Here is a 27382-nt window from a genome sequence, read left to right on the forward strand (position 1 = left end):
CTCTTCTGGGATTTTCCCCACACAACCATCTGTAGGGTTTACAGAGAATGAAAGAAAATATCTATTGAGCAGCAGTTCTCTGATTGAAAATGTTGAAAGTCCTGACTGCTTCAAGCTCTCAGGAAGGCAACAGTAACTCAGAAAACCAGCCAGGTGTCACTCCTGTCAGCTAAGAACAGGGAAATTGGGTGGTGTGGTTGGTATGGTTCATGCTGGCGGCGGTGTAATAGTGCGAGGAATAGTTCTAACTGAGCATTGTTTAAACACCACAGCATATAATATCATTGCTAACCACATCAATCCCTCTGTGACTACAGTTTCACCCTATTAACAGCAAAGACCTGGAGGACATCTTAGGTCAACTGAACTCCTCCTCTTGCTGTTTAGATGTCCTGCCAACAAGTTTTTTCAAAAAGGTCTCAAAGACTTTAGAGTCAGACCTGTTACAGATCGTCAACTTTTCTTTAATATCAGGTGTGTTTCCAGAATCATTAAAAACTGCTGTAATCAAACCTATACTGAAAAAGGACAATCTTGACAAGACACAAATGAACAACTACAGGCCGATCTCAAATCTCCCATTTTTAAGTAAGATCATTGAAAAAGCAGTTTCTCAACAGCTCAGTTACTTCTTAAAACAGAATAATTGCTACGATGCCTTCCAGTCAGGTTTTAGACAGAACCACAGCACTGAAACCGCTCTGACCAAAGTGTTTAATGACATATGTCTGAATACAGACAGTGGAAAAATGTCAGTCTTAGTTCTACTGGATCTCAGTGCAGCATTTGATACAGTTGACCACAACATATTACTCAAACGACTAGAGAACTGGGCAGGTCTTTCAGGAACTGTACTAAACTGGTTCAAAACATACTTAGAAAACAGGAAATACTTTGTATCAATAGGTAACTTCACATCTGAGCAGACAATCATCACATGTGGAGTTCCCCAAGGTTCCATCTTGGGACCCCCTCTGTTTAACATTTACATGCTCCCACTGGCACAGATTATAAAGAACAACAAAATAAACTATCATAGCTATGCAGATGACACACAAATATATATCACAATGTCACTAGGAGACCGAGGCCCTGTACAGGCTCTTGGTAAATGCATTGAGGAAATTAATGACTGGTTGTGCCACAATTTTCTCCAACTAAACAAAAACAAAACTGAAGTAATAGTCTTTGGTGCCAAAGAAAAACGATTACAGGTCACCAGAGAACTTCAATCTATACATCTAAAAACCACAAACCAGGCGAGAAATTTGGGTGTAGTGATGGATGCAGACCTAAACTTAGAAAAACACATTAAGACAATAACAAAATCAGCTTACTATCACCTCAAGAATATTTCAAGGATAAAAGATCTGATGTCTCAACAGGACCTGGAAAAACTAGTCCATGCATTCATTTTTAGTAGGCTTGATTACTGTAACAGCATCTTTACAGGTCTACCTAAAAAATCAGTCAGACAACTACAGCTCATCCAGAACTCTGCTGCTCGTGTCCTCACTAAGACCAAAAAAGTGGACCACATCAGTCCAGCTCTGAGGTCTTTACACTGGCTGCCTGTCCGTCAGAGGATAGACTTTAAAGTTCTGATGCTGGCCTATAAAGCTCTGAATGGTTTAGGACCAAAATACATCAGTGACCTCCTGACCCAGTATGAACCTTCCAGATCCCTCAGGTCATCTGGATCCGGTCTTTTATCAGTTCCCAGAGTCAGAACCAGACACGGAGAAGCTGCATTCAGCTTTTATGCTCCTTATATCTGGAACAAACTCCCAGAAAGCCTCAGATCAGCTGAAACACTCAGTTTATTTAAATCCAGGTTGAAGACTCACCTATTCTCAGCTGCATTTGAATAAAGCACCAAATCCACACTTTTAAGCTTAAATTTCAAAACTTACACTAACTACTGATCTTATCTATTTCTGATTTTATCTGTTTTGATTTTATATACTGTTTTGTTTGTTTGTTAAGCTTAAATTTCAAAACTTACATTAACTACTGATTTTATCTACTGTTCTGATTTTAACTGTTTTGTTTGTTTGTTTGTTTGTTTGTTTGTTTGTTTGTTTGTTTGTTTGTTTGTTTGTTTGTTTGTTTGTTTGTTTGTTTGTTTGTTTGTTAAGTGGGTTTAGAGCTCTGGGTAGCTCCCCAACTGGGTCTAGACTGGGTCTAGAGAGTATTTTAAATTCAGGGAATTTAAAATAGAAAGTAGCTCGTCCACAGAAGGACTGGTAGCTCCCCTTACGATAAGGGTTCAGATCGCGCGAACAGGTGTGAAATGTGTGTGTTTAATTAGTTTGTTTGTTTGCTTGTTTTAATCAATTTTAAATCATGCTTTTTATTTGTTTTTGTTTCTAATGTCTCTGTAAAGCACTTTGAATCACCTTGTTGTTGAATTGTGCTATACAAATAAATTTGCCTTGCCTTGCCTTGCCTTGCCTTGCCTTACATGTGTCATCTTCATCTGCCTGCTTCAGAATAAGGAATGATGTCACAAAGCTGAAATCATCTCAAACTGGTTTCTTGAACATGACAGTGAGGTCACTGTACTCAAATGGCCTCCACAGTCACCAGATATCAATCCAATAGAGCACCTTTGGGACGTGGAGCTGACAAATCTGCAGCAGCCGTGTGATGTTATCATGTTGATATGGTCCAAAAGCTCTGAAGATTTCCAGCACTTTGTTGAAAAATTAAGCCATTCCTGAAGGCAAAAGACAGTCCAACCCAATACTAACAATCTGCACCTAATAAATTGGCGAATACGTGTACATTTACTATGAAACTGCTTTTTGAACACCACAAGAAATTTAGGGGAATGTTATACAATCATTTGTCATTTTGCAGACCTTAACTTTACCGCTCAGTGTTTAAATCCAACATTGTTTTATTCTGATTATCCAATAAAGGAAATAACCTTCAAGCTTGATCAGCACAAACGGTCATTTCCTATAAACAGACTCTGTCATCACTGACCCTCGTAAACAACACGCTAATTCTCATCTCAGTGAGATGTTTTGTCTCTGAGGCTCCGAGACAAAAAACTGAGCATCATTTTTGATTTAATCTCCTGGAAACTAACACACATATCATTTTAGGAAAGACTTCACTGATCCACGGAGCAGGGTGGACTGAAAATTCCTACAATAAACACAAGGCAGCCCTGGTGTGTTGTAGCTTGACTCAGAACGTCTACACTAACAATTCCTGCAGTGTTATCAGCTGCTTGCGTGTGTGTCAATGCAAATCTATTCAAAAACTGGGCAGCTCTAACTGCTCAGTCACAGCACATATATGCAATGGTGGGTCAGTTATCAGAAAAGCTGTCATCACACGCTTTCTACTTTCACATCTAAGCCAAGGATTCACTGATCACTTTTTTACATTCAGTTAAAATTTAAGTGTGAGTGGCTGGTTGAAGAAGATTGGGGGGGTTGTTGAGGAAGATGCTCCAGGACCTAAAGGGATTTATGGCAGGGTAGATCAGAGATAACAATGAAGATGGAGTAATAAATAAATCTCCTCTCTAAGAATTAGCTGAAGGACTGACAGTGGGAGATTACACCATGTGCCTTTTCAATGAATTGGATGCTCAAAGATGTGTATTAGTTTTATTCTTGAGCTTGTTTTACTGTCTGGCTCATTACCACAGAGACACACAAGGGTGGAGTCCAAAGCTAGGAAGATCAAAACAAAAAAGGGGATTGAACCCTTTGTGCAGGTGATGAAACCCCTGCTTTTAATAAAGCTATAAACTAGATGGAAATTTGCACATTTGCACAAAAATTTGCACAATATAACACATCTTTACATGCTATGGAATTATTTTAACTACCATACACAAACACACACAGGGATGTCCTCAGTCCTCAGATCACCATAAATTCTGTTTTTATAGATGCTTTATTTACATTTTCAAATTATTAAACAGTAACATCCTGCATTCTTTTATTTTTACTACTTTTCATATCTTATAGTTTAACCTGTACCCGTAACTGAACATGAAGTGAATCTGTGACTAGAGCATATTTACAAACAGAGCCTATATGACACAGCAGAGGATGCTGGCCAGCAAATTATTTTTGACCTACTTCCTGTCATTGCCTGCATCCTGATTTACAGTACTTCAACTTTAAAATGCAGCAGCTGATCACATTCAGACCACACGTGCTAGGACCATGCTGAGCAGCCATTTAAGTGCAAATAAAATACACCATATATTGCTTTTTTGTGGGTTTTTGTTGTTATTATTTAAAAGCAATTTGAAAGCAATTTAAAAGCAAAGCAATTTCTCGCCTGCAGGCGCTGAAATGTGCTCATGAGAGTCAAAGAGTAACTTTAAGTGTTGCATAAAACCACCTAAAGCTAGAAAATATGTCACGGAGAATGTAGGTGTAGATTCATCTGCAGCCTAAACGGCTGCTCTCCTCTAAAGTTGTTGTTCTGTTTTGAAAGCTTCGTATTTTCCATTTTCCTCTCCGCTGGGCCTCCTTGATCGTCTTGAGACGAAACCCAACTTATGCGGCATCTCGTCGAGACGTCCCTGTCCAGGGACCTGAAATCTGCTTTCCCAAGCATGCGTCACGTGACTTCACCCAGCACTGCCTGGCTGAGCACCAAGCCTACTGGTTTCTGGATATTTCATGTGAGAAAAGGACAAACCTCGAACCCCTTTTCCTCTTATCGTTCAGTCTGAGACAGTTTTGGGTTGTTGTTGTTTTTTTTTTACCTTTTTACCTCATCTTTCCCCCCCCCACACCATCGGATAATGTGGACCTTCAAAGCGCTCGGAGTATGACAAAAGATTTTAGGATGCTGGACTTGTGCTCCTCGTTTTGTTTTGTTTAGTTAAATGCCAACACGGTGAATGCGTCGGACAGAGTGGACAAGCCTGCTGCTAGAGGTCCGCATTGAGAAAGTCAACATCTTGCCTTTCTTTATTTGATTTTTTCCCCCTGAGCGACTTCAGAAGGATGTAACGACCGATCCACCTTGCGCATCTGAAGTGTCCTCATCAAAATGCAGAAGGGAATACGACTTAATGATGGTCATGTCACCTACCTGGGGCTTTTGGCAAAGAAGGATGGTACAAGACGAGGGTGCTTGAGCAAAAAGAGCTCAGACAACACGAAATGGCACACAAAGTGGTTCGCTTTGTTACAGAATATGCTCTTTTATTTTGAGAACGAGTCCAGTTCTCGACCCTCGGGATTATACCTGTTGGAGGGATGCACATGCGACAGGGCGCCTTCACCTAAACCTTCGCTGTCAGCCAAGGAGTGTTTGGAAAAGCAGGTACGGAGAGCGTGCGCGTGCGATCACGCACAAACAGATACACACGCACCGTCTTTTTCTGCTTTATTGTTTTGCAGACTTCCAGCTTTAAACACCAATGAGGTGCAGCAATACATGCATTATTGTTTTTCTTTTCTCGGATGCCTCTGAACTCCCCAAGCGCTTCCCTTATACATTCATTCTTCATATATCGCATCGCATGATGACCTCAAATCCAGTGCAGCAGAATAGCATGAGGTTTGCTGTATTGCACGTTATGTAATCCATGCATGACATTAATGATGAGGTAACAATATTAACACCTAATGATGTTACGGCAGCCCTGGCAGTAAGCAATGTGGTGCAGTGTTTTGCTTTGGGTTGCACCAAACCTGCGCTCGACCTAAAAAAAGAAAAAAGAAAAAAAAAAGGGGGGGGGGCTTGTAGGGTAGTTCAGCGGTGCATGAGTGCATGAAATGCAAATGGATTTCTAGCCTCGTGAAAACGATGCATTTGCATTTTTGGTTGGTCTCATATTTTGCTTTTTGACTTCCAGCCATCATGCTTTTGACGTTTCAGGGCGGAGAGTGCTATATCCTACCTAATGCCCCATCCAATAAAACGTGCAAAAAATAAAAATAAAAAATAAAAGTTGTGGCCTCAAGGTTTCCATCCTGTGGTAATATTTTGAAATTACACTTATGGGTCAGGAAACAGCAGGGTGCCCGTGATCAGTCAGCACTGATCTCTGTGACCTGAATGAAATGGTTCAGTGTGGAGTGTAATGCTGGAGGTTACATTTGCATTAAAGGTGACAGCTGTCATATTTTACCAGAGCCTTTCACTCTAAAGTAGGCCATAAGATTTTTCAAATTTGAGTCCAGATAACTGCAGATGAAATATTTATTTAATCCTGCTTGATTTCCTCTGGCTCCTTGTTCAATTATTTTAGGGTGGAAAGGTTAACAGGCTTGTTAACACCGTTATTGTGATTAAACAGTCGAGGAACACGATGCTCCAATGCTGTCGGCTTTCCTTTGCTCACTCCAGGCTCTGTGCCTGACTCTGTAGGTAGGGCTGCAATCCAATGTGAGTCCAGGCTCTTCCTGTGAACAGCTGCCCTTGTGCTGACAAAGCAGAATGCATGCACACTGGTAAATGTTGTGCTTGCACAATTGCTTTAAAAGCACCCCAAAGAAAGAAAAAACCCTCCTTAAAGATGTAAAAGAGCACTGCTGACATTGTTTTTTTTTGACTATTGTGCTGATTTAAATATGACTGCAAGCTGACAGACAGATAACATCTCTGGTTTCTTGTGAAACCTGTTTGCACAGTGCAGCAATATGGGGTGCACTAATATTTGATATCTGAAGCATTGCTTCTCACTGTATACAAATATTTTAATCAGGAGAAATCACCTGCATCCCCTAACCTTACCTATAGATTTGTTGTTTAATGGCAACATTTTAGCAACCTGCCATAATCCCCACATTACATTTATCCTGAAATGCAGTTAGTGTGAAAATGATAATGCGTTTGAGCCCGAGGTTTCTATGGCAACCCTTATTTGCATCCTAAAGAATGATGCAGTTAGAAGAGGCGGGGTAACAGCGAGGAGAGAAGCAGTGTGTCTCATCTCTCCTATTAATGTGAGCGCTATCTGAGCTAAATTTGTTCCTCGCAGTACCTTGGAGGGGTCAGGGTCCAATTATAGAAAACACAGCTTGCTCACACTGGGTAACAGCATCGCATCAACCAGTATCACAGGCAGCCTCTGACGGCAGGATCTAAACTGTAATGTAAATCAGGCGATCTGATTAAGAAAAGACACTCTGGGGTCAGTGGTGTTTGTAATTAAAACTCGTCATGAAGCTGAAAGAAGGTTGAGTTCTAACTCTTCAGTCTAATGGGTATACATTAACAAAAATATTTCTGCAATAAAGCTGCTTGTCAGTCAGAAGTAACTCGAAAGGGTGTAAAAAATATTCTATAATTTATCGCAAAATGCCTAATTAATTATTTACCACTCACTTATGTACACCACACAGCAGGACTGAGAAGTGAGCTGCAAATCCGTATCTAAATTAACTTATCTGTATACAGCTGAAAGTAAATGATAGACAAGCCTTAGTGCTGTATCGCATCTCATACCTGTTTAGATCAGTAACAATATTTAAAGGTGCTTGACTGGGACATGAACATAAATCAGAATAAATACAAAATGCTTAACATGACTTCACACCAGACAGTCTTAGATAGATCATGAGGGAAAACTACAACAACACACATGCCTCTCTGCCAGAAATAGATTTTCTTTGACGGTAGGATGAATACCTAATGAATGTGAAGATGAAAGAGCAGTCAGCCGTGAATAATGATCAGTTGCATGTTGATAGGTGCCTGTTGAACATCTGCAGGCCAAAGATTAGAGTCTGGTCAGACTCAGCGTGGCTGGAACAGTTCAGAAGAATGATGACAGTTCAATTAACTGAATTGTGATGTTGATTTTATATAATAAACTCTCATCTAAACAAGTGTTTACAGGTAGAATATGTAGATATGAGATTAAAATAAAAAAAAGAAGCAGCTGATTCTGAATTTTAGTATTGTGTACGGATTCTCTTGAAGTGTTAAAATAATCTATTATAAGTTCAGTTTTACAATCACATTTAAATAAAAACACAGAAATATTAGCAATTAAACATATCCTGTGATACTACCACAATTCTTTCAGCTGATGAAGAAGATGTTTCCATTGCATCCTAACTGTTCATTTGTGTTTGGATATATTGTATATTTGAATACTGCAAACGAGCTAGTGATATTCAACAATTCAATGCCCACTGCGGATAGTTATGCAGCAGTCAGGGATAGGTGTGGACAAACTGGACAAACTGGAAATTAATTAATTAAAAAGATCTAAGCAGGTTTAAGCAGAAAAGTTAGCTAAAAATTAGACAAACGGATAACCAGTATTAGATAGACTAGATATTAATGATTACGATAGATGACTAATATACAAAAAGATGATACATGGTTGAAATATTGAGGAAAATTGCTAACGTATTAATTGTTAGCCTTAAATTACAGATAAACTGCAAAATAAATTTCCAAAAGTTGATTCTGTTCATCTGGACGTAGCGTTTTGTGGCGTTTTTGTGGGAGAAATGTTTTGTCACTTGGATGAGTGACAAAACATTTCTCCCACAAAAACGCTGGGTCCAGATGAACAGAATCAACTTTTGGAGATTTACTTACCTGGATGATTGAGCATGCATCAAGATGGAAAATAAATTCTTCAGCAATAGACTGATAATTATGCTAGATTTTTTCTGCCATTAAAATAAAAAAAGAAAGACAGACAGAATGAATGTCAGGCAGAGCTAAGCTGAAATTTAGGTTATCTCAATATTTTAGGTCAGATGCCTTCCTTTTTTTTTCTTTTTTTTTTTGTATTAGCAGAACAAAAATAGTGGCAGAAACAAGCTTCCATAGTTAGCTGCTAGTGCTAGTAGAAGTTGAAATAGTTTGCTAACAGGACAAACTTAAACATTGGGTAAACATAAATGATAAACAGAAGCTAGTTAGCTAAAATTACATTTAAACTGATATGTAACTGAATTAGCAGTTGAAGTGGCTAGATAAAAGTACAGAGATGTAGCTGAAATACTTTGCTGGGTTAACATAAGAATAGATGCAATTTTATACACAGTAAATTGCTGTTAAATAGAGTAGTAGCTAAAAGTAGTGGCTGAATAGCGGAAATAAGAAGTTAATGGTTATTCTAATTGATAAGTGGTACTCAGAGGTATCTGAGATATTCTAAGTAGTAATATACAATCACCTTTTATTGTAGTTTTTTTGTATAAAGGCTAGGGAAGCTGGCTAACAGAGGAGTCACGTAAAAGCAGCCAGAAGTATTAACTTTTTAACAAGCAGAATTCAGGATCTGTAACAAAACGAAAAGCACAAAAGCTCTTCATTTCACCAGTCACAACCAGTACAGCGTGAAAGGGAGAATGGTGATCTAAAATCAAGTGACAGTGAAAAAAACAGCTGTGAACAACTGTTCACAATGACTGGAGTTGCTAGGAAACAGGTATTGCACAGTTATGTAATTGGCCGTGGCTCCAGCCTCCATGTCTTGTGGCATTTCCTCCTGGGAACCAGAGGCATCCCAGGAACTGAGCTGGGGGAGGCTTCCCTCAGTGTGCTCCATCAACTGCACTGGTGGGCGAGGAAGATGTGGCTTCCCCAGGCTCTGTGTGGTTTTTAAATCACCCACTTGATGTCTGCAGCAGCGAGGCAGTGAAACAAACAAAGCAGAGGAGAAGCTTCAGTCATGCTACTATATATAACAGATTTATCCGAAAGGTATCTGATAACGAGTGCTCCTTCCTGCGCGCAGCATGTGCATTGTTGTTGTGTGTTGGTTCTAACCGGAGCTCCTCACCCTCTCCTCGCTTTTTGTTTCAGTACTATTTCACAGTCAGCTTCAACCACGAAAACCAAAAGGCCCTTGAGTTGCGCACGGAGGATGTAAAGGACTGCGATGAATGGGTGGCTGCCATATCACACGCCAGGTAAAGCCATGCAAAGGCATATCAGCGCATCAGATGGTAAATTAGTAAAAGTTTCAAAAGTTTGGTTAAAATTTGAAAAACTTCACGGAATAACGCTTTATTTATAAGAAAGTCCTCGTTGCTTTCTTGATTTATTTAGTGAGACGAGACAGTGTGCAGTTAGATGACATTCATCACTCCAGCTGATATACAAAACCATGTGGTTTGTGTGTTTTCATGTTTTTACAGTTACAGAAACTTGGCTACAGAGCATGAGGCTCTCATGCAGAAGTATCTTCATCTGCTTCAGATTGTGGAGACGGAGAAAACAGTTGCTAAGCAACTTCGACAACAGATAGAGGATGGGGAAATAGAGATTGAAAGGCTCAAGTCAGAGGTAATATTCACTGTGATTTCATTCTTAGTACTTCTCAAGAGTAGGAATGTAAACAAATACTCGGTCATACATGCTAACCCCCTCCACTTTGCTCATCCTCCTCAGTCAAACCAAAACGCACCATCAGCTAAATTCATTTATTCCAGTAGAGTCCTTAAAGAACATCTCCTGTATTTATTTTCAATTACATTATTTTATTCTTGGACTCTGCTAGGCGTGATTCACAGTTACAGTAATCCCTATTTATGATATACTGGGTCATGCCCCCTAGTTCACCCTAGCAAAAATGGATAAATGTTGGATTTTATTAAAATAAAGGTACACATTTATTTTAATTAATAAATATGTATTCCTATTTATTCATATTATATATTCTGTATTTATAAATGTGTATATGTGTATATATGGTATATTTATGCTTATATCCTTGCTATCATTCCCCTTTATTGTATCTGTAACATGCAACTTCTGTTGGTGCTGTGCTACTGGAAACTGAATTTCCCGGAGAAACCCACCCGAGGGATTAATAAAGTTTCATCTAATCTTCATCTAATCTAATCTAATTTCAGCACAATAGCATCAGCAAATTCTTGACAGTTCCTTAAAATATATTCACATCAGTCACATTAGCTTCACTTTGTATTTGGTGGCCAGTGTGGTCTGCCCTCCACTGTTTGAGACGCCCTGCTCCCCACGGACAGCTTTTTTCTGATTGGCTGTGCCTCATAAACTAAAGATTTAAGCAGCACTTTTGCAGCTGAGAATGACATCGTACAAGCAACAATTATAAAAACTGAACATTTAGAGCAGTCTCAAACCAGGGGGTTTTTGCTCATGTGCTCATACTTGAGACTTCAGTGTCATGCATATTGTGAGTATTCACCACTGTCACAACATATATGACAGAAAATAGGTCAAAGCCATTGTGTTTCATCAACATCTGAAACTGTTAACTGTACAGGGCATGTCATAAGTACTACTTTCAATTATTTACATTACTTCTAGTTTTTAGAGTAATATTCATGCATTAAGACCTAAAGAATACTCAATTATGAGCTAAAACTCATTTCCTTGCTGTTACCTGCTCCTATTATTGTTTCAATATCACGTATGGCATCTAAATATTAAATGTTTAAAAATAATTATTGATTACCTATCTTTAATATGAGAACTACAAATTTATAGTAGATCTAAATAAGCTACACATGTCCCCTCTCAGGAGTAACTGTTTGGACAGTTTGGGGCTTTTTATGACCTTACCAGCACCCTCAATACTAAAGGGAGCATTGTTAAAATATCCAGGATTTTGTAACTCTCTGTCTGGATCACAAATAGCCCAGGATTACAGGCTTTTCCATCGTCAGGCAAATGTGTGGCAGTCACACAAAATATCAGTCAGACCTGCTATAAATAGACATCCTGGCACAATAGCACTATATTATAACTGATTCTTACTTTGCACTCTCATTCCTTTCCAAAAATTTGTCTGCTTTCTATCCTCGCTCCGACCTGCCAGCTCAACAAATAACAGCTGAGCCAGTGGGAAAACGATGGATTATGCTGATTATTGTTCTGTTTGTCTCATATGCGGAGACTAGTGTGAGAGGACAGAAATGAAAGCACACCCCCCGTCGCAGAGAAGAATCATGTTCAGGCCAACCTCTCTCCACTTTGCATCTCCTTTCAGGAACAATGCCTTCAGTAGGGCCATGTCCCCAGCTGTATTCTTCAGATCCAATAGTCATTTTACTTTAATGTGCAAATGTGATGCTTGAAATTGAATTAGGCCCTGAATATGCATGGACTATGCTTCATGTTGCATCTCTACTATGAAATTCAATGACAATTAACTCTCTCTGTCTACAAAGCAGAGTCTGGGTTTTTTCTGTTTTATTTTTTTGGCACTCTGTCTACCGCCCAGTCAGCATACACACAGGACAGTTTGACTGATACATATTGCATTAAAATGATCAACGTTATGACCGATGTAAATAAATATTAATCAACGCTACAGAGGAGCAGCCAAGTGAGCACAGCTAGTTTAGTCAGGCTAATGTTTTAGTGTTGACAGTGCTGACAGGTCCTGTCCTGTCGATTCAGTCACTTTGTTTACATGCTGTTACAGTAAGTGAGAAGAAGAGGAGTGTGTAAGTGGGAATGACTGGTCTTTTTTGTGGTTGCTTCCGTGACAGATTGCTGGGCTGCTCAAAGACAACGAGAAGATCCATGCCAGCCCTGCAGCCGCTCCAACTGACGATGACTCTGAAATTAAGAAGATCAAAAAGGTAAAGCAAGCAGTCTGAACTTCTGCCTTGATTTCATGCATTTTCATGTTCTGAGAATGCACGGTCTATTGCAGGTCCAGAGCTTTCTGCGAGGCTGGATTTGCAGGAGGAAGTGGAAAACCATCATCCAGGATTATATCCGCTCGCCTCATGCAGAGAGCATGAGGAAGAGGAACCAGGTGGTGTTCAGCATGTTGGACTCGGAGGCAGAGTACGTCCAGCAGCTTCATATTCTGGTGAACAACTTCTTGAGGCCGCTGCGCATGGCCGCCAGCTCTAAGAAGCCTCCCATCACCCACGATGATGTCAGCAGCATATTCCTCAACAGGTTGGCTCATCCAGAGTTCTTCTCTAGATAAAGAACATAATCACAAGGACACATACATATAAGCCTTCACTTCACAGTGAAGAACAGCATACTGGCAACCAGATAATAATGCAAAACCTGATGATTGTTAGCCATAGCTTTTACTTTTTTGTGGTTTTTATGGCAACCAAAGCTTTTTTACTAAACAACAAAAAACAAAATAAAATCAGACAAAAAAGACACACACTGGTCACACTGACCTCAAACTCGGGCAAACACAGCTTTCATAGAATTTTCCTTGTGTCTATTTGTTTTTTGTTTCTGCACCTGTTTGGTAATTTCTTGGCATCATCCAGTCAGGTTTGTGCCGAGTTGAGAGGAAAGGCACTGCTGAGACACTGGTTATGCTGATGAGGAAGCACTGTGCAGTTCTGGTCATCATTTTGGCACAAATCTGAATTTGTGTTATAATACACTCAGATTACCTGTTATTGCAAATGCAGACATGGGGCAGTTTATGTGGCTTTAGCTGGTACACCTTAAAAAAAACTACCGTATCTTTAATTTAAATTTTTTGAAAACTTTGAAGCTATTGTCTCATCTGTCATTGGTCTATAGAATTCAGGCCACAAACAAAAACCAGAAGGATCAGGTACCACAATTCCTTCCCCTTGTCTACATATTCTGCATATTCATGCATAGATATCTTTTAATAGATTACATTAGTTGTGAGCGTTTTGCCATGCATAAGTTTTAAATCTACTGCAGAATGATGCATCTGAAGCATTAAGATACTTTTTTTAAATTTTAAAATGGAATATCATCTGCATTAATATACTGGTAACCTCAAGTGCCTGAATTTGTGTTTGATAAGTGAGCAGCTTGCAACATCTTGTAAAGAGCTACATACTCCCTGTGTATTGGTTTGAATCTTCAAAGCAGATCTCCGTACATTTAATGTGCAATAATATTGTAACAGATTATGTAGAAATCTTATTTGTTAGCAGTAATCCTGATAACAAGTCTGTTAAAGTAAATACTGGTTCAGTGTGTTGTTTAAACACTGTATGCAATAAAAGTCAAAGTGCACAGTACAACGCCCAAACTAATAGAATGAGATCAAATAAATGCAGTGTGTATACTGGCTCAGAGCGACATGCTGAGCAGTAAAGAGAGGTTTGGGCCTCTGGATATTATCAGTGGTCTAAAACAAGAATCATAAATGTAAATACAATAATGATAAATGCAGATTACAGAGGCAGAAGCACCATGCCTGGTTTGAGGAAGAGTTATTCCTCATAGAATTTGGATCATTAATGTTTACTTTTGATAAGACACCTTGGATGTCACACCTCTTCAAGCCCTGCACAGCTTACACACACCTGGCACAGCATGGATACCCTAGTTATTAATTATTTATACCTATGAACAATGCAACTTCTCAACAGTACACTGGTATTTAAAGACAACTAAATTTCTGTGATTGTTTTTAGAACTGTTATTTTTTTATGGTCTTTTCAAGACATAAATGGATCTCTTTAAATATGCAGTCAAACGTAATAACTGCTCAGATTAAAATTAGGATTATTACTCTTAAAATCTTTATAGTGTGAGATTAGTTTCCCTAATAAATGTTTTTTTCAATCTCTACTTTATTTCAGTGAAACCATCATGTTTCTGCATCAGATCTTTTACCAGGGCCTGAAAGCCAGAATAGCAAGCTGGCCAACATTAGTCCTTGGTAAGAGTCATGTCTTTGTTGAATTTCATTACTTTATTCATAATGCACTCATTCAGATGTTTGTCAGAGTGCACGTGATGAAATGTGATTAAAAAAGTTTGATGTGTCTGCAGCTGACCTGTTCGACATCTTGCTGCCCATGCTGAACATCTACCAGGAGTTTGTGAGGAACCACCAATACAGCCTGCAGATCCTGGCACATTGCAAGCAGAACCGAGACTTTGATAAATTGCTGAAGCAGTATGAGGCCAAGCCCGACTGTGAGGAAAGGACCCTGGAGACCTTCCTTACCTACCCTATGTTCCAGGTTAGCTCATTTGTCTCACTGATATACACAGGAATAAAGGCAGGCCCATTTGTTTGCTGCATAGGTGCAGCCTGGAGCCAGCTTTTGTTGTTAATTTTGTGCTCTCGCAGCTTGAGCCAAGTTCTTTTCTCCATAAATGTCACCCTTGAGCCATATATTTCACCAACCTAAAACTAGATGCCTTTTGCTATGCCAATGATGCCCAGCTGTGGCGGTTTGCAAAGCAGTCGGCCACTTTGTTTTGCGATTGCACTGCCTGTGAGTCAAATGTAAACAAAAGGGTCATCACTAAAAATCTAAAAGGCAAAATGTTAATCTTTTCTCCTTTTCTTTATGATGTAGACTGTTCCTATGTGTCACCTATAAAACTGGTACAGTATTTATCCCTGTTAATCTCTAAGAAATACTTAATTACAAAGTAAAAGCACGTTCTTAGTGGGTGATCTTAAAGAGTAATAACTGAAATCCCCCTTTAGAATAGAAGTTAGACCCTTTTTATGCTGGTACTCCAAACTGTGGTAAAAATGCTTTAATAATTATGTAAATATGTTTAAAACCTGATTAGTCCACCTGCTACAGATTGAAATGATTGGTTTTTTTCGTGATGAGGCCAAAAAAAGGTGATCACCTATCATCTGCAAGTCTCTGATCTGTCTTATTCCATCCTGCAGTGAAGCACAATCTTCACAGTCAAAGATTCAAAAAGACCAGTGAGAACTGGGAATGTTGAGTGCAGTCACATACAGCGAGGTCCTTGAAGAAAAACTGCTAGTACAAGTGATGTGAAACTGGTTCAACAGGTCACCTTTCAGTGTTAGAATGACCTGAAGCAAAGCAGCCAAAACAATACTGGAGTGACATCAGGCCAAGTCTCTGACTGTCTCCCGCTAGAATTCACCCCAGTATAACATCTTTAGAAGGACCTGAAGATGGTAGTTCGTGTGCACTTTTCATCCACTCTGCAGAAACTTGAGAGGGTCACCCACGAAGAATTGGCAAAATTGCTCACATCCAGGAGGGATTTGACTTCTCTAAAGCTGTAATGGCTGCCAAATGTTCAAAATGCTGCACTGAGTGCAACACATGAAACAGGTGACTACATTCTGAAGAGGCAGTGGCATTTATTAAAAGCTGTGTAACCAGATTTGACTGATTTCCACTTGAGCTAAACCAGTGTTTTCATTAATATTCTCTGGCCTGTTTACTGGACATTGTGGCTCAGACAGAATTTGGCTTCAAATATACATATTGTAGCATGGCTCATTAACAAAAGAATTAGCAGGCATTCGTCTGCAGTGTCTCAGGATGTCTTGATTATGTTTTCATGTCTATAAAAATGGTTGGTCTCAGAGCTCACGCTCCTTTCTGGCAAGGCACGCATTTTCCCCAACAGTCCACTCTGCTGGGGCCTGCTGCAGGCTGTGCTGTGTTGATAATAAATTTTGCTGATGAGTGTAGATTGTGCTCTCTACTGATCTTCTTCTCATCGTGCTGGCACATATTTATCCCTGTGTTTGTACGCTTGTGCTGTGCACATGAAAGATCTCGCAAGTGAGCACGACTCTCCTGCTGCTTTCTGTTCTGCCTCTCCAGATTCCTCGCTACATCCTGACTCTCCATGAGCTGCTGGCCCACACACCCCATGAACATGTAGAGAGAAATAGTCTGGACTATGCCAAATCTAAGCTGGAGGAGCTTTCCAGGTATAACCCATAGCCCCAGATGGGCGTGGTATTTTATATGAGAGTAACGTCTTTTTAATTCATATGAACACAAATAATAGATCAGTCTAAAAGCTGTTGAATTTTTTTTTAGAATAACCAAAAAAGCATGAAGAGATATTAACTGTAAAGATAAACAGATACATTTTTTATTTAACCAAACATATAAAGACCCAATTTCAGCTTTTTTCTATTTGATGTATAAGCTCCAAATGAGAATGACAAAAAGGCGCTTTTTTTGTGTTGTTTTTGTGCTTTCTTAGAATAATGCATGATGAAGTGAGCGAGACCGAGAACATCAGGAAAAACTTGGCAATAGAGCGCATGATTGTAGAGGGCTGCGAGATTCTCCTTGACACCAGCCAGACGTTTGTAAGACAAGGTAACTCTCATCTTTAAGTGTTGTACTTTGGATCCCAGCAGACAGCAGGGTCACAACAGAGAGAGGTTTCCTGTCCCTCCACATTTCTGACAGCCAGATTTTACATTTCCGGCACTTTATTGTGCAGCGTGGCACAGGGCTGGCTCTCTCCTCCTCTCGGTCTCTCTCTGGGGAACAACACGTACTCCTCGCTATAAGAGCTTTTAATTTCTAAGTGTAATTAGACGGGTCTGTGGCAAACTGATGATGAATCTGCAACTGCAAATGTCAAATGTCCCCAACAGGCCGTGATGGATAAGAAAAGAGAAAAGAGACGTGGTCGATTATTATTCTTCTGTACATATAGTCATGTACAGAGGAATGTGCATATGCCTTTTCATTTTTGTCTACATGTGTCTCTTCTTTGCTCCTCCTTCATTCTGTTTGGACCCCTTTTTTCTACATAAAGGGTCCCTCATCCAGGTGCCAATGAGCGAGAAGGGCAAGATCACCCGTGGGCGACTGGGTTCTCTGTCTCTAAAGAAAGAAGGGGAGAGGCAGTGCTTTCTCTTCTCCAAGCATTTAATCATCTGCACCAGGGGGTCTGGGGGAAAGCTTCATCTCACCAAGGTGGGCCTGAGCTGCTGAGCTGGCAGCATCACAACCTTTCTGCAAAAGTCTGGGACACCTGACCTAAAATAAATGAATTAACCAACACTCGATGGAATATTCACTACATTTGCTCAGATACTGTAGGCTCATTAACATGTGTGAGATTAGCAAACCCCTCCATCCCAAACGTTTACTGAGAGGTTTTCAAATATTTTACATAATAATATGCCAGATTTTTATGAAACTGAACCCTTCTTTTAATACCGTCTGTGGTTTTTCCACAATAATCATTCAAAGCTGTTGCTTCTTTATGCAGCATGTATGAAGTCTTCATTTTTAGTGATAAGGTTTGCCCATATAAGAGATCCAGATGATATCTAAAACCCTTCTTTGTCCAGCTTAAATATTTGGAATAAAAACAAACTTCCTTTTATGTATTTAAACTTAAACCTAAATATTCTGAAAGGATAAACTAATAGTAAAGATGCCCTAAATAGCATCAGATGTACCTTTTTGAAGGCTTTGTGTGTTTTGCCAAGCTGAAGTTAAGGATACTTTGGAGAATAGGATGAAGATGAGGACATTTATCACCTCTATATATGAATGACACATATTTTTATGCTGATGGAACTGATTTTTTTTATGTATGCACTACATTTACTACATCTACATGTGTATTGTATGCTGTTTGCAGAACGGAGTAGTTTCGCTTATAGACTGCACTCTTGTGGAAGATCCTGAGGGGACAGATGATGAGTGTGAGTGTTTAAATATTTTCTTATAGAAATGTGCTTCATATGTACTCTGTTTCATGGTTTAAATAACTGATGAATACTAGAGGATGCTAGCTTTGTTAGAACAAATGAAAAATAATGCGCCAGTAAAGGCAGGCAGTACTATGAAGTGCACTACTTGTTTTGGGTAAAAATCTGGCACTGTACAATCACATATGACATGTTTATGTCTTTACTGGCTATAAATGAAATATATAAGGAAAATGACAAAAAGTCTTTGTGTTTGCCTCAAAGCTAAATCAGACAAGAGTGGTCAGGACATGGAGCACCTGGACTTCAAGATTGTTGTGGAGCCAAAGGACAGCCAGTCATTCACAGTCATCCTGGTAGCCTCCTCAAGGCAGGAGAAGTCTGCATGGACTAGTGACATCAGCCAGGCATGTCAACGCACATCACAGTCTTCCAGCAGTCAGTTACAGAAATCACTAACATTTCCTCTGTCCTATTTCTTTACTTCAACTGCATGTGTCCTGCAGTGCATAGACAACATCCGCTGCAATGGCCTGATGATGAACGCCTTTGAAGACAACTCCAAAGTCACAGTGCCGCAGATGATCAAGTAAGCTGCTTCTTTACATGTAACTTGGTGAAGCTGCTCCCATTTTTCTTTTTCTTTTTTTTTAGATTTGTATCTGTTTTCTTAACAGGTCAGATTCAAGTCTGTACTGTGATGACGTGGACATCCGTTTCAGTAAGATGATGAACTCCTGCAAGGTGCTGCAGATCCGCTACGCCAGCGTGGAGCGTCTGCTCGAGAGACTTACTGATCTCCGTTTCCTTTCAATCGACTTCCTCAACACCTTCCTGCATTCCTATCGTGTGTTCACCACTGCTGATGTGGTGCTGGATAAACTCATCACCATCTACAAGAAACCCATCAGTGCCATTCCGGCCCGGTCAGTCACTTTACATTTGGACAGACTTGAATGTTGCAAGGTTGTTGACAGCGCTTACCACAGACAAAAAAATCTTATTTGAAGTGTGTGGCATCCCTTCAGACCTTGCCAGCCTGCATAAAGATGGAATTGATTTATTAGGATGTGAAGCTTTGTCATCCTCTAATCAATGTGAGGCACATATAGGAACAAAAGTTCTGTGGTTATTATACAGAAATTTTTTTGTTTGTTTTATTCATAGAATTTCATGAAATTACACAAAACATGACAGGAAAACTATAAAAAGATATTGACTAATTTGATGAGATGGGTGCTGCATTTTCTTTTCTTAATTGCTGGGTTTGTGTTGCAAAATGCATAAACTATACTTTTACACAGTTAACAATATATATATATATATATATATATTGCAACTTAGGAGTCACTGACTTTAAAAAGCATTCCAAGCAACATCCAAATATCCATATTTTCCAGTGCTCTCATGTTAAATGAGCATGGAGCTTGGTGGTTTGCTGTGTTTGTTTTGTTGTTTCTCGCACATCCTCCTAAGTGCAAATTCAGTCAGTAAGGTACCCCATAATTAATTATTTTTCAATAATCTTTTAAACTTGACAGTAGTGGTTATAGTTGCTTTCATTGTATGGTGCAAATTTAAGTTTGATCATGAATTAGTGGCTGGACATGTAGAGGGTGCAGCATGCGTGTAGTGTTCACGGGTATTTGTTTCTCTGTGTTTGTGTACATAGACACTGTATGTGACACTGAAACGATTAAGTCTATTGATCTTTTGAGCTTAGCGTGTGTATATATAGAGCTTGTTTTATTGGTTAAATCCAAACACAGAGACTTAGCAGATGTGGCACTGCTACAAGGCTATGGTGACTCTGTTTCACTGTATGTTATGTACATATCAGTTTGTATTGGTCCAGTCCATCCTGCTTGTGTGGGAGTGTCTCAGCCGGGCTCTGTCACTCTATGGCAATCAGCCTCGGTGCTGCAGGACCCCACCCTCCTGCAAAAGATTGCACTGGTGCTAACTCTCTGCTCTGCATGCCTAGAGTAAGGGCCCTGCTGTGGAGCTCAGATCAGGGCTCTCTATATCCACACCCTGCATTATGCTCTCCCGTGGCGCTTGTCATGTCACTGAGAGACACCTACTCTTGGCTGCTTGTGTCAGCAGCGGCCATGCGCACTATCGCTCACTGTGCTATTTATGGGAACCTGTGAGGTCGCCAGGAGGCTGACAGGGAGTGGGAGAGGGTTTTCTGAAACACTGCAGTCAGCCGAGACATAGTTGAAAAGAGACTTCTGGTTGCAGGGCTGACTTGGTTTGCATAAATTATTTCAGAGGTTCTGTTTGTTTAGCTAAGCTCCTAAAATATAGAGTATACTTAACCAAATAAATAAATACGTGCCCTAACGTCTAATGTTTATCCTCCCCTGATGCAGGTCACTGGAGTTATTCTTTGCCAGCAGTCAAAATAATAAACTTCTTTATGGCGAGCCACCCAGCTCCCCCAGGGCTAGCAGAAAGTTCTCCTCCCCTCCTCCTCTCGCTATTGCCAAGAACTCATCCCCCAACCGCCGTCGCAAGCTCTCTCTCAATATCCCCATCATCACTGGGGGCAAAGCTCTTGACCTGGCTGCCCTTAGCTGCTCCTCAAATGGCTATGCAAGCATGTATTCCTCCATGTCTCCATTCAGCAAGACCACCTTGGACATCAATAAACTGTATGTGTCCAGCCCGATCGCGAGCAAAATCTCTGATGAGGGAGAAGACAAGAAGGAAAAGGTGGACGACCCCTCGGCATGCAAACAAGGTGGGTGACTTGTAGCCATTCAGAGTACAATTTGAACTCTGCTTTGCTACAATAATGTCTTTAAAAGAGCTTAATACTTACTGCTGTTTGCTTGTTACAATACAGATCTCTCTGTACGAGAAGAAAGTGATAATGATCAAAACCAGAGCGATGACGGGGATCCAGAAGCTTCTCCTACCAAATCTCCAACTACACCAAAAAATATCAAATGCAAAAACTCCTCAGGTAGATTGTGTCTTAGTCTTGTACATGATTTAAAATGAAATGTCGAGCTTATAAATCACTTTATATTGTTACACTGGGAAATACTTGTATTTAACCTAGCTACATTTCTAAATAATGAGATCAGGATGTGCACAAATAATACTTGTGTCAAAATACAAAACACACAAAATTCTGTTTCAACGAGAGCACATGTACCACACTCGCCTGCTGTTAAAAATCAGCAGCCAATCAGAAGAAAGTTGAATTAAAGTAAGCAGAGCTAAAGTGGCTTCTTTCAGAAAGAGGGCCAACACCAAGGCCCTTATTTATCCCATATAAAATAAGATTATTTTGAGTTTTGAAAAATGCAAAACTGTTCACATAGAGTCTTAAGAACTAAAGAACTAGAGCAAAATACATTTGATTACACAGACAGATTAAAAAAACTGCAGAGTTACTCAGAGAAAGAAAATTCTGCCAAAAGTAATGACTTGTTGCTTCTTCTTTTTCTTTTAAGTAATCTAGATCCACAACAGTTTTTATCAGCTTATTCCTCAGCACAGGCTCCATGTCTTGACCAAATTTCATAAAATGTTGATTAACTGTTTTTGTGTAACCTTGCAGATAGACAGATGGCACTTGACAAAAAAAAACCCTTGCAGCTGACAATACTTGCCGTCAAGCATATTTTACCATCTGTAGGAGAATGATGAATTGTTTTACTCTTTAAATAACCCCGTTTAGCCATATGCTGTCATATTTCTATCTGAAAAAAAATATGCCACTGTGGAACATAAGTAACATGAAATATCAGTCGTTCGATGGTTATGAATATGTGGGGAAAGCCAACGCTTGGCTTCAGTAGGTGTTAGGGAAACTTGTGTCATAGCAACTACACTGAGAGCGTGTTTTCCCTACCGCCCCCAGTAATGAGGCTGTTTCACTGGAGCCAAGATTATCTTTGCCTTTCAAATCTTATGACAGAATTATACAATATAAGTTTTTAAAACGAAGCATTATCTGGAATATGTGAAATAACTGGAATAGTGAGGCAATGTGTGGGATTATTAGCAGCCTATGATCCGTGTTCCCGGGATTTATACATCGAGGAGTGCAGAGAATCTGTTGATTCCTCTGTTATGCTGATATTTAGTGGCTATATTTAGCTGCAACCATCTTGAATATCAAAGCCTCTTGTAAAGGAAAGTCTGGAGGGAAACTTTTGCATTGGCCTGCAGTGCTCCCTAGTGGAGGTTTGTGAAATGAAAAAACAGGCCATCCAGCTTTATGTGTATATTGAGTTATAATAATAAATATACATTTACGGCTTGTATTTTTTTTAACTGTCCTTGTGTGTAGAGTTTTCCCTGTTTTCCTACAACAACGGCATGGTGATGTCATCATGTCGAGAGCTGGACAACAACCGCAGTGCTCTATCTGCTGCCTCCGCCTTTGCTATTGCTACTGCTGGAGCCAATGAGGGTACCCCTACCAAGGAAAAATATAGACGGATGTCCCTTGCCAGTACAGGTATATTCACCAAGAAAGTGTTGGGCAATTCTCTAAACTTTATTCTCCTTCGGTGCCTCTCATTTAATGTATTTTTTTGCAGGTTTTCCAACAGATCAGAGAAATGGAGACAAAGAGTTTGTGATCAGACGAGCGGCAACCAACAGAGTCCTGAATGTGCTTCGGCACTGGGTGTCCAAACACTCTCCGGTAACGCATTTCATAGCAGAGATGTTAACACAGCATCTTGGCATATTTTCTCCTTAACAGAGGAAAGAAATTGTTTTGGAAAATAACTTAATAAAAATTTGAGAATATTATCCACACAGAATACAACTAATTCAAAACTAACCTCATGAGCAGTGATGATCAATGACAAAATCTACAGTTTTCTATCATCCGTGTGTGCTGTGTGTGCCTCTCTAGGACTTTGAGAGCAACAATGAGCTGAAAACGAAGGTTATTGCCTTTTTGGAGGAAGTGATGCATGACCCTGAGCTGTTGACCCAGGAGAGGAAAGCGGCAGCCAATATCATCAGGTACCGCTGAGTGCTGTTTGAGTGAAAGAGGGATTAAAAGGCATTTTACTGGGTCATTAAGTTGTACATCTTTCAGAGGTTGACCTTTTTCATGTCATCAGGACTATAACTCAGGAAGATCACGGTGACAATCAGATCGCGATAGAAGACGTGACACAACTGGTAAGTGAAGTGAGTAGCTGCTGTTCGTGGCTCTATTTGAAATCAATCCTCTGCTCACTTGGCTGCTCCCATGATAATAGATGCTGAATATTTTTGATCAGTTATGAGACATAAATTCAGCAAACAATTAATGCATTATGTGATAGTTAGCAGATGGGATTCATTAGACTGGAATCTTGACGGTGCGTGAATTTGCACATATGTAAATGTTGCTCAAGAGTGACAAGCAGTGATTTCACAAATGCCACAAAGTATTTTTAGATACAGCTGCAGGAAGTGTAATTGAGTATATTTATTATAATACTATCAGCTAGACGGGGGGGGGGGGGGGGTTCTGCCTGAAAAGATGACAAATTCAAAAATAAATATTGAAATACAATAAAACAGTTAAAGATTTCTTTTGTATATATTTTGGTGTCCTTGATCACAGAAACTTTTATGAAAATAAGACAGTCAATAGCACATTTCAGTCTAGTTAAAAGTCATTTTACCAGCACTTGACAAATTGAAGATGTAAAAGTAAAAAAAAAGAAAAATTTAGAGGCGAAGGTGCATCAAAACCTACAGAAATACCTTGTTTGGTAGATTATTTATTGTCATGTTAAAAAAACTAAAGTCAAGTTAGCTAATTTAGATCATTTGGGATCTGTTTTATTGTTTTTTTGGACTGTTTGTGTCTTTCAGGTGGGAGGAGGGAAAGCTGAGACCTTCGAGAATCACTCAGCAATGGAAATTGCAGAGCAGCTCACTCTGTTGGACCACCTGGTGTTCAAGGTCATTCCATACGAGTGAGTGTCATCACACCACACAGCCAGGAAGCACGAACACACCAATACATGCTTCACTTCTTCTTTCTTGGTTTGCCTCACAGGGAATTCTTTGGCCAAGGCTGGATGAAGAATGACAAAAATGAGAAGACGCCGTATATCATGAGGACAACGAAGCACTTCAATGACGTACGCTCCAGTCAAAAAGAGCTCTTATCACATATTGAACCCTTCTATCCAAACGTAACATGAAGTCTAAACTACTTGTTTCTCGTTTTTTTTGTCAGATGAGCAACCTTATTGCCACGGAGATCCTCCGCTGTGATGATGTTGTAACCCGGGTAGCAGTCATCGAAAAATGGGTAGCTGTGGCCGATATCTGCCGTTGTCTACATAACTACAACGCCGTTCTCGAGATCACCTCATCACTGAACCGCAGCTCTGTTTTCCGTCTCAAGAAAACTTGGCTCAAAGTTTCCAAGCAGGTGCGTGTCTCTATATGCATTGCTGCTAGTCCCTGAAGTGCATGGTATTGTCACTGAACGTGTTCATTATCACCATTTTTTTCTAGACTAAAGCACTGATTGACAAACTGCAGAAGCTGGTCTCATCAGAGGGGAGGTTCAAAAACCTCAGAGAGGCTTTGAAGAAGTGAGTTCAAGGACATAGTTTCAGACTGGATCAACAAAGCAAACAAGCAGCACAAGTGGATGATAAGTGGTTTTTATTCTCTTTTTTTTTATTCTAGTTGCGATCCTCCCTGTGTGCCCTATCTGGGGATGTATCTCACTGATCTGGCTTTCATTGAGGAGGGAACGCCGAACTACACCGAGGACAACTTGGTCAACTTCTCAAAGATGAGGATGGTGAGATGTTAGGCGATTCCTGATATGAAAGACTTGCGCTAAGTTTGTGTCACTGACATCCTTGCTTCCCTTTTTTCCAGATTTCTCACATCATCAGAGAAATCAGACAGTTTCAACAAACAGCATATAAGATTGACTTGCAACCAAAGGTAAATTAATTAATCGCAAAGACCACAGAGCAGTAGTTCCCAACCTCTATGACAACTGACTACTTGAAGAAGCTATTTCTAATATACGAGCTGCAATCAAAAATTTCAGAGACTGGGCCTGTAGAAAGTAACAGTGGTACCTGAATTAAACCTGGGCAAAGGAAGCACTTGGCAACAGTGGAAACAAAAAACTCCCTTTTAACAGGAAGAAACTTCCAGCAGAACCAGGATCAGGGAGGGGCAGCCATCTGCTGTGATCAGTTGGGGTGAGAGGAGGGAGATAGAGATTAAATGCAGAGTGATGTATATACACACAGAGTGAAAGTAGTGTATTTTTAAGAACATTAAAAATACTGACAGAAAACTTCTTAAAGTGCACAAAGCATAAATGTAGAAAAATTGCTCTTGGTCTCTCCTGACCTAATGTGTCGTTTTTGGGAATGAACTGAACTTATTTCAGAATAAGAATCAGAATACTTTATTAATCTCTGAGGAAATTATGTGGTCACAGTTGCTCCAAGACAGTAAGAACAGGAAATAACTAACTTAAATTTGATAATACAAACTTACAAATTATAACAGAATAAGTCTAGCTCTAAATATAAATATCTCAGTATATTACACAAATTAAATATATAGTTGACATTGAGGTGCCCTTTTTATCATATTGACTTTGTAATTTTCTTTGTAGATGATGTGATATTAAGCGTGTGGAGAATGGAGGAATTGTACAGCGAGTTAGCCACAAGCAGGAATGAATTCCTGTGTTCTAAAATTGACATTTGGTCACAGCACGGATTTGAGTTTAATGATGAAGTCATAAATAAAAGTTGGATAAAGTGGGACAAAAAATAGCAGGAAGCAGTTTATCGCCATGCAAGGAGACACCATTGAATAGAGGTTAAAAAAAAATTAAATAAGGTGCATTTTTTTGCTTTCATATAGGCACTCTCTGAGCTTTTTGATTGCATCTTGTAAATGCAAAGGCTAAGTTCCTCTATATCTTTGCAAAGTATTTTTTAGAAAGAAACAGGTAAAGTCCTCCAATAACAGCAAAAACGTGGGATGTTAGTTTTTAATTTTCAAGGTGGAAATGCTTCAAAAAGATAAGTTATGAATGCTTGGGACCCTTTTAGATATATTGCATAGCACTGTTTTGCCCAAATAATGATTAATGTTTTGTGTTCTTGTTTGTATTATATTATTCAAATAAATCAAAATCAGGCCAAAGTAACTCATTAGTTCACATAATCAAAATTTACAGTATAAACATAATGATACTGAGGGTTGCAACTAGTAACTTGCTTCTGTTTAGTATTGTTTAAACTGTGAAAATAGTAAATATAATCAAATAAAAAAAGTCCTTAAATTTGCTTCCCCCCCCCCCCATATTCTAGGTAGCCCAGTATCTGCTGGACAAAAGCTTTGTTCTGGATGAAGAAAGCATGTATGAAGCCTCACTCAGAATTGAGCCTAAAGTGCCCAACTGATGGGGAAGGTGGCCCTCCATAGTATTTTCTTTGTTAATATTACACATCAGTTAACATGCACATCAACATTTGTATAGCTGTACATGCTTAAGATCTTGCTCCTCTGTACAGTAGATGTTTAAAGTTGTTTGACAACATAAAACATTTTAGTGTATATTTTTCCGTGTATGATTTTTGTTGTTGCCATTTCCACAATGACACCTGCTTGAAGGATTTTTTTTTAATTTCTATGAGTATTTCAAGAACAATAATAGAGGTCACTTTAGCTGCATGCAACCGTGTCTTCTACTGTGACCAATGACATTATTTTGCATCATGCCATACTGTATCAAATTTGCACTTCGAGCACTCGTGTTGCTGGCTGTTGTTCTCTTGGCTTGAGTTTTATTGATGACTGAAGTTCTCTGCAACCAATGTAGCATTGTAAAAAAAAAACTAAAACAAAAAAATACTCCATAAAATCAGGTAAAAGAGCACAGAGAATATAATTAAAGGTAGACAACAGTGATCAGTGCAACTGACAGCAAGGTATCCAAAGCATATGTGTCTCTGTGCTTCCCGAACCAAAACAAGAAGGATTTGTTTCTTCATTTCTGCTCACTAT

At 39.4% G+C, this 27382-nt stretch overlaps 1 protein-coding gene across 3 annotated transcripts; it reads left to right on the forward strand.

Annotated features, from left to right (window-relative positions):
- Window positions 1-5034: 5034 nt before the first annotated feature.
- On the forward strand, window positions 5035-26778 carry rasgrf1 (Ras protein specific guanine nucleotide releasing factor 1). 3 transcript variants are annotated; one of them, XM_085357412.1, is made up of 27 exons: window positions 5035-5310; window positions 9766-9872; window positions 10101-10248; window positions 12441-12533; window positions 12608-12861; window positions 14502-14581; window positions 14695-14888; window positions 16482-16591; window positions 16873-16991; window positions 17440-17600; window positions 18277-18340; window positions 18611-18753; window positions 18853-18935; window positions 19024-19272; window positions 20722-21092; window positions 21198-21317; window positions 22656-22826; window positions 22909-23015; window positions 23232-23344; window positions 23446-23519; window positions 24201-24294; window positions 24378-24462; window positions 24561-24758; window positions 24845-24924; window positions 25022-25139; window positions 25220-25288; window positions 26686-26778. In XM_085357412.1, exons 1-27 carry the CDS (start codon window positions 5035-5037, stop codon window positions 26776-26778), a joined length of 3774 nt encoding a protein of 1257 aa, XP_085213538.1. The 3 variants fall into 3 exon arrangements, with proteins under 3 accessions (XP_085213538.1, XP_085213537.1, XP_085213539.1); XM_085357411.1 differs by having other exon boundaries at window positions 23446-23515; window positions 24191-24294; XM_085357413.1 differs by having other exon boundaries at window positions 23446-23506; window positions 24191-24294.
- The last annotated feature ends 604 nt before the right edge of the window (window positions 26779-27382 follow it).

The sequence above is a fragment of the Diplotaxodon limnothrissa genome, linkage group LG7, assembly GCF_057381915.1.
Source record: "Diplotaxodon limnothrissa isolate DT_005_m linkage group LG7, D_limnothrissa_male_GT1.1, whole genome shotgun sequence".
Classification (NCBI taxonomy): domain Eukaryota; kingdom Metazoa; phylum Chordata; class Actinopteri; order Cichliformes; family Cichlidae; genus Diplotaxodon; species Diplotaxodon limnothrissa.

Bases quoted from the DNA above. Each gene is read 5' to 3' on its own strand.
- rasgrf1 (XM_085357411.1), top strand. From the start codon at position 5,035: ATGCAGAAGGGAATACGACTTAATGATGGTCATGTCACCTACCTGGGG. The intron at 9,873-10,100 runs GTAAAGCCATGC...ATGTTTTTACAG, and splicing joins GCTGCCATATCACACGCCAG to TTACAGAAACTTGGCTACAG. The intron at 25,140-25,219 runs GTGAGATGTTAG...CCTTTTTTCCAG, and splicing joins ACTTCTCAAAGATGAGGATG to ATTTCTCACATCATCAGAGA.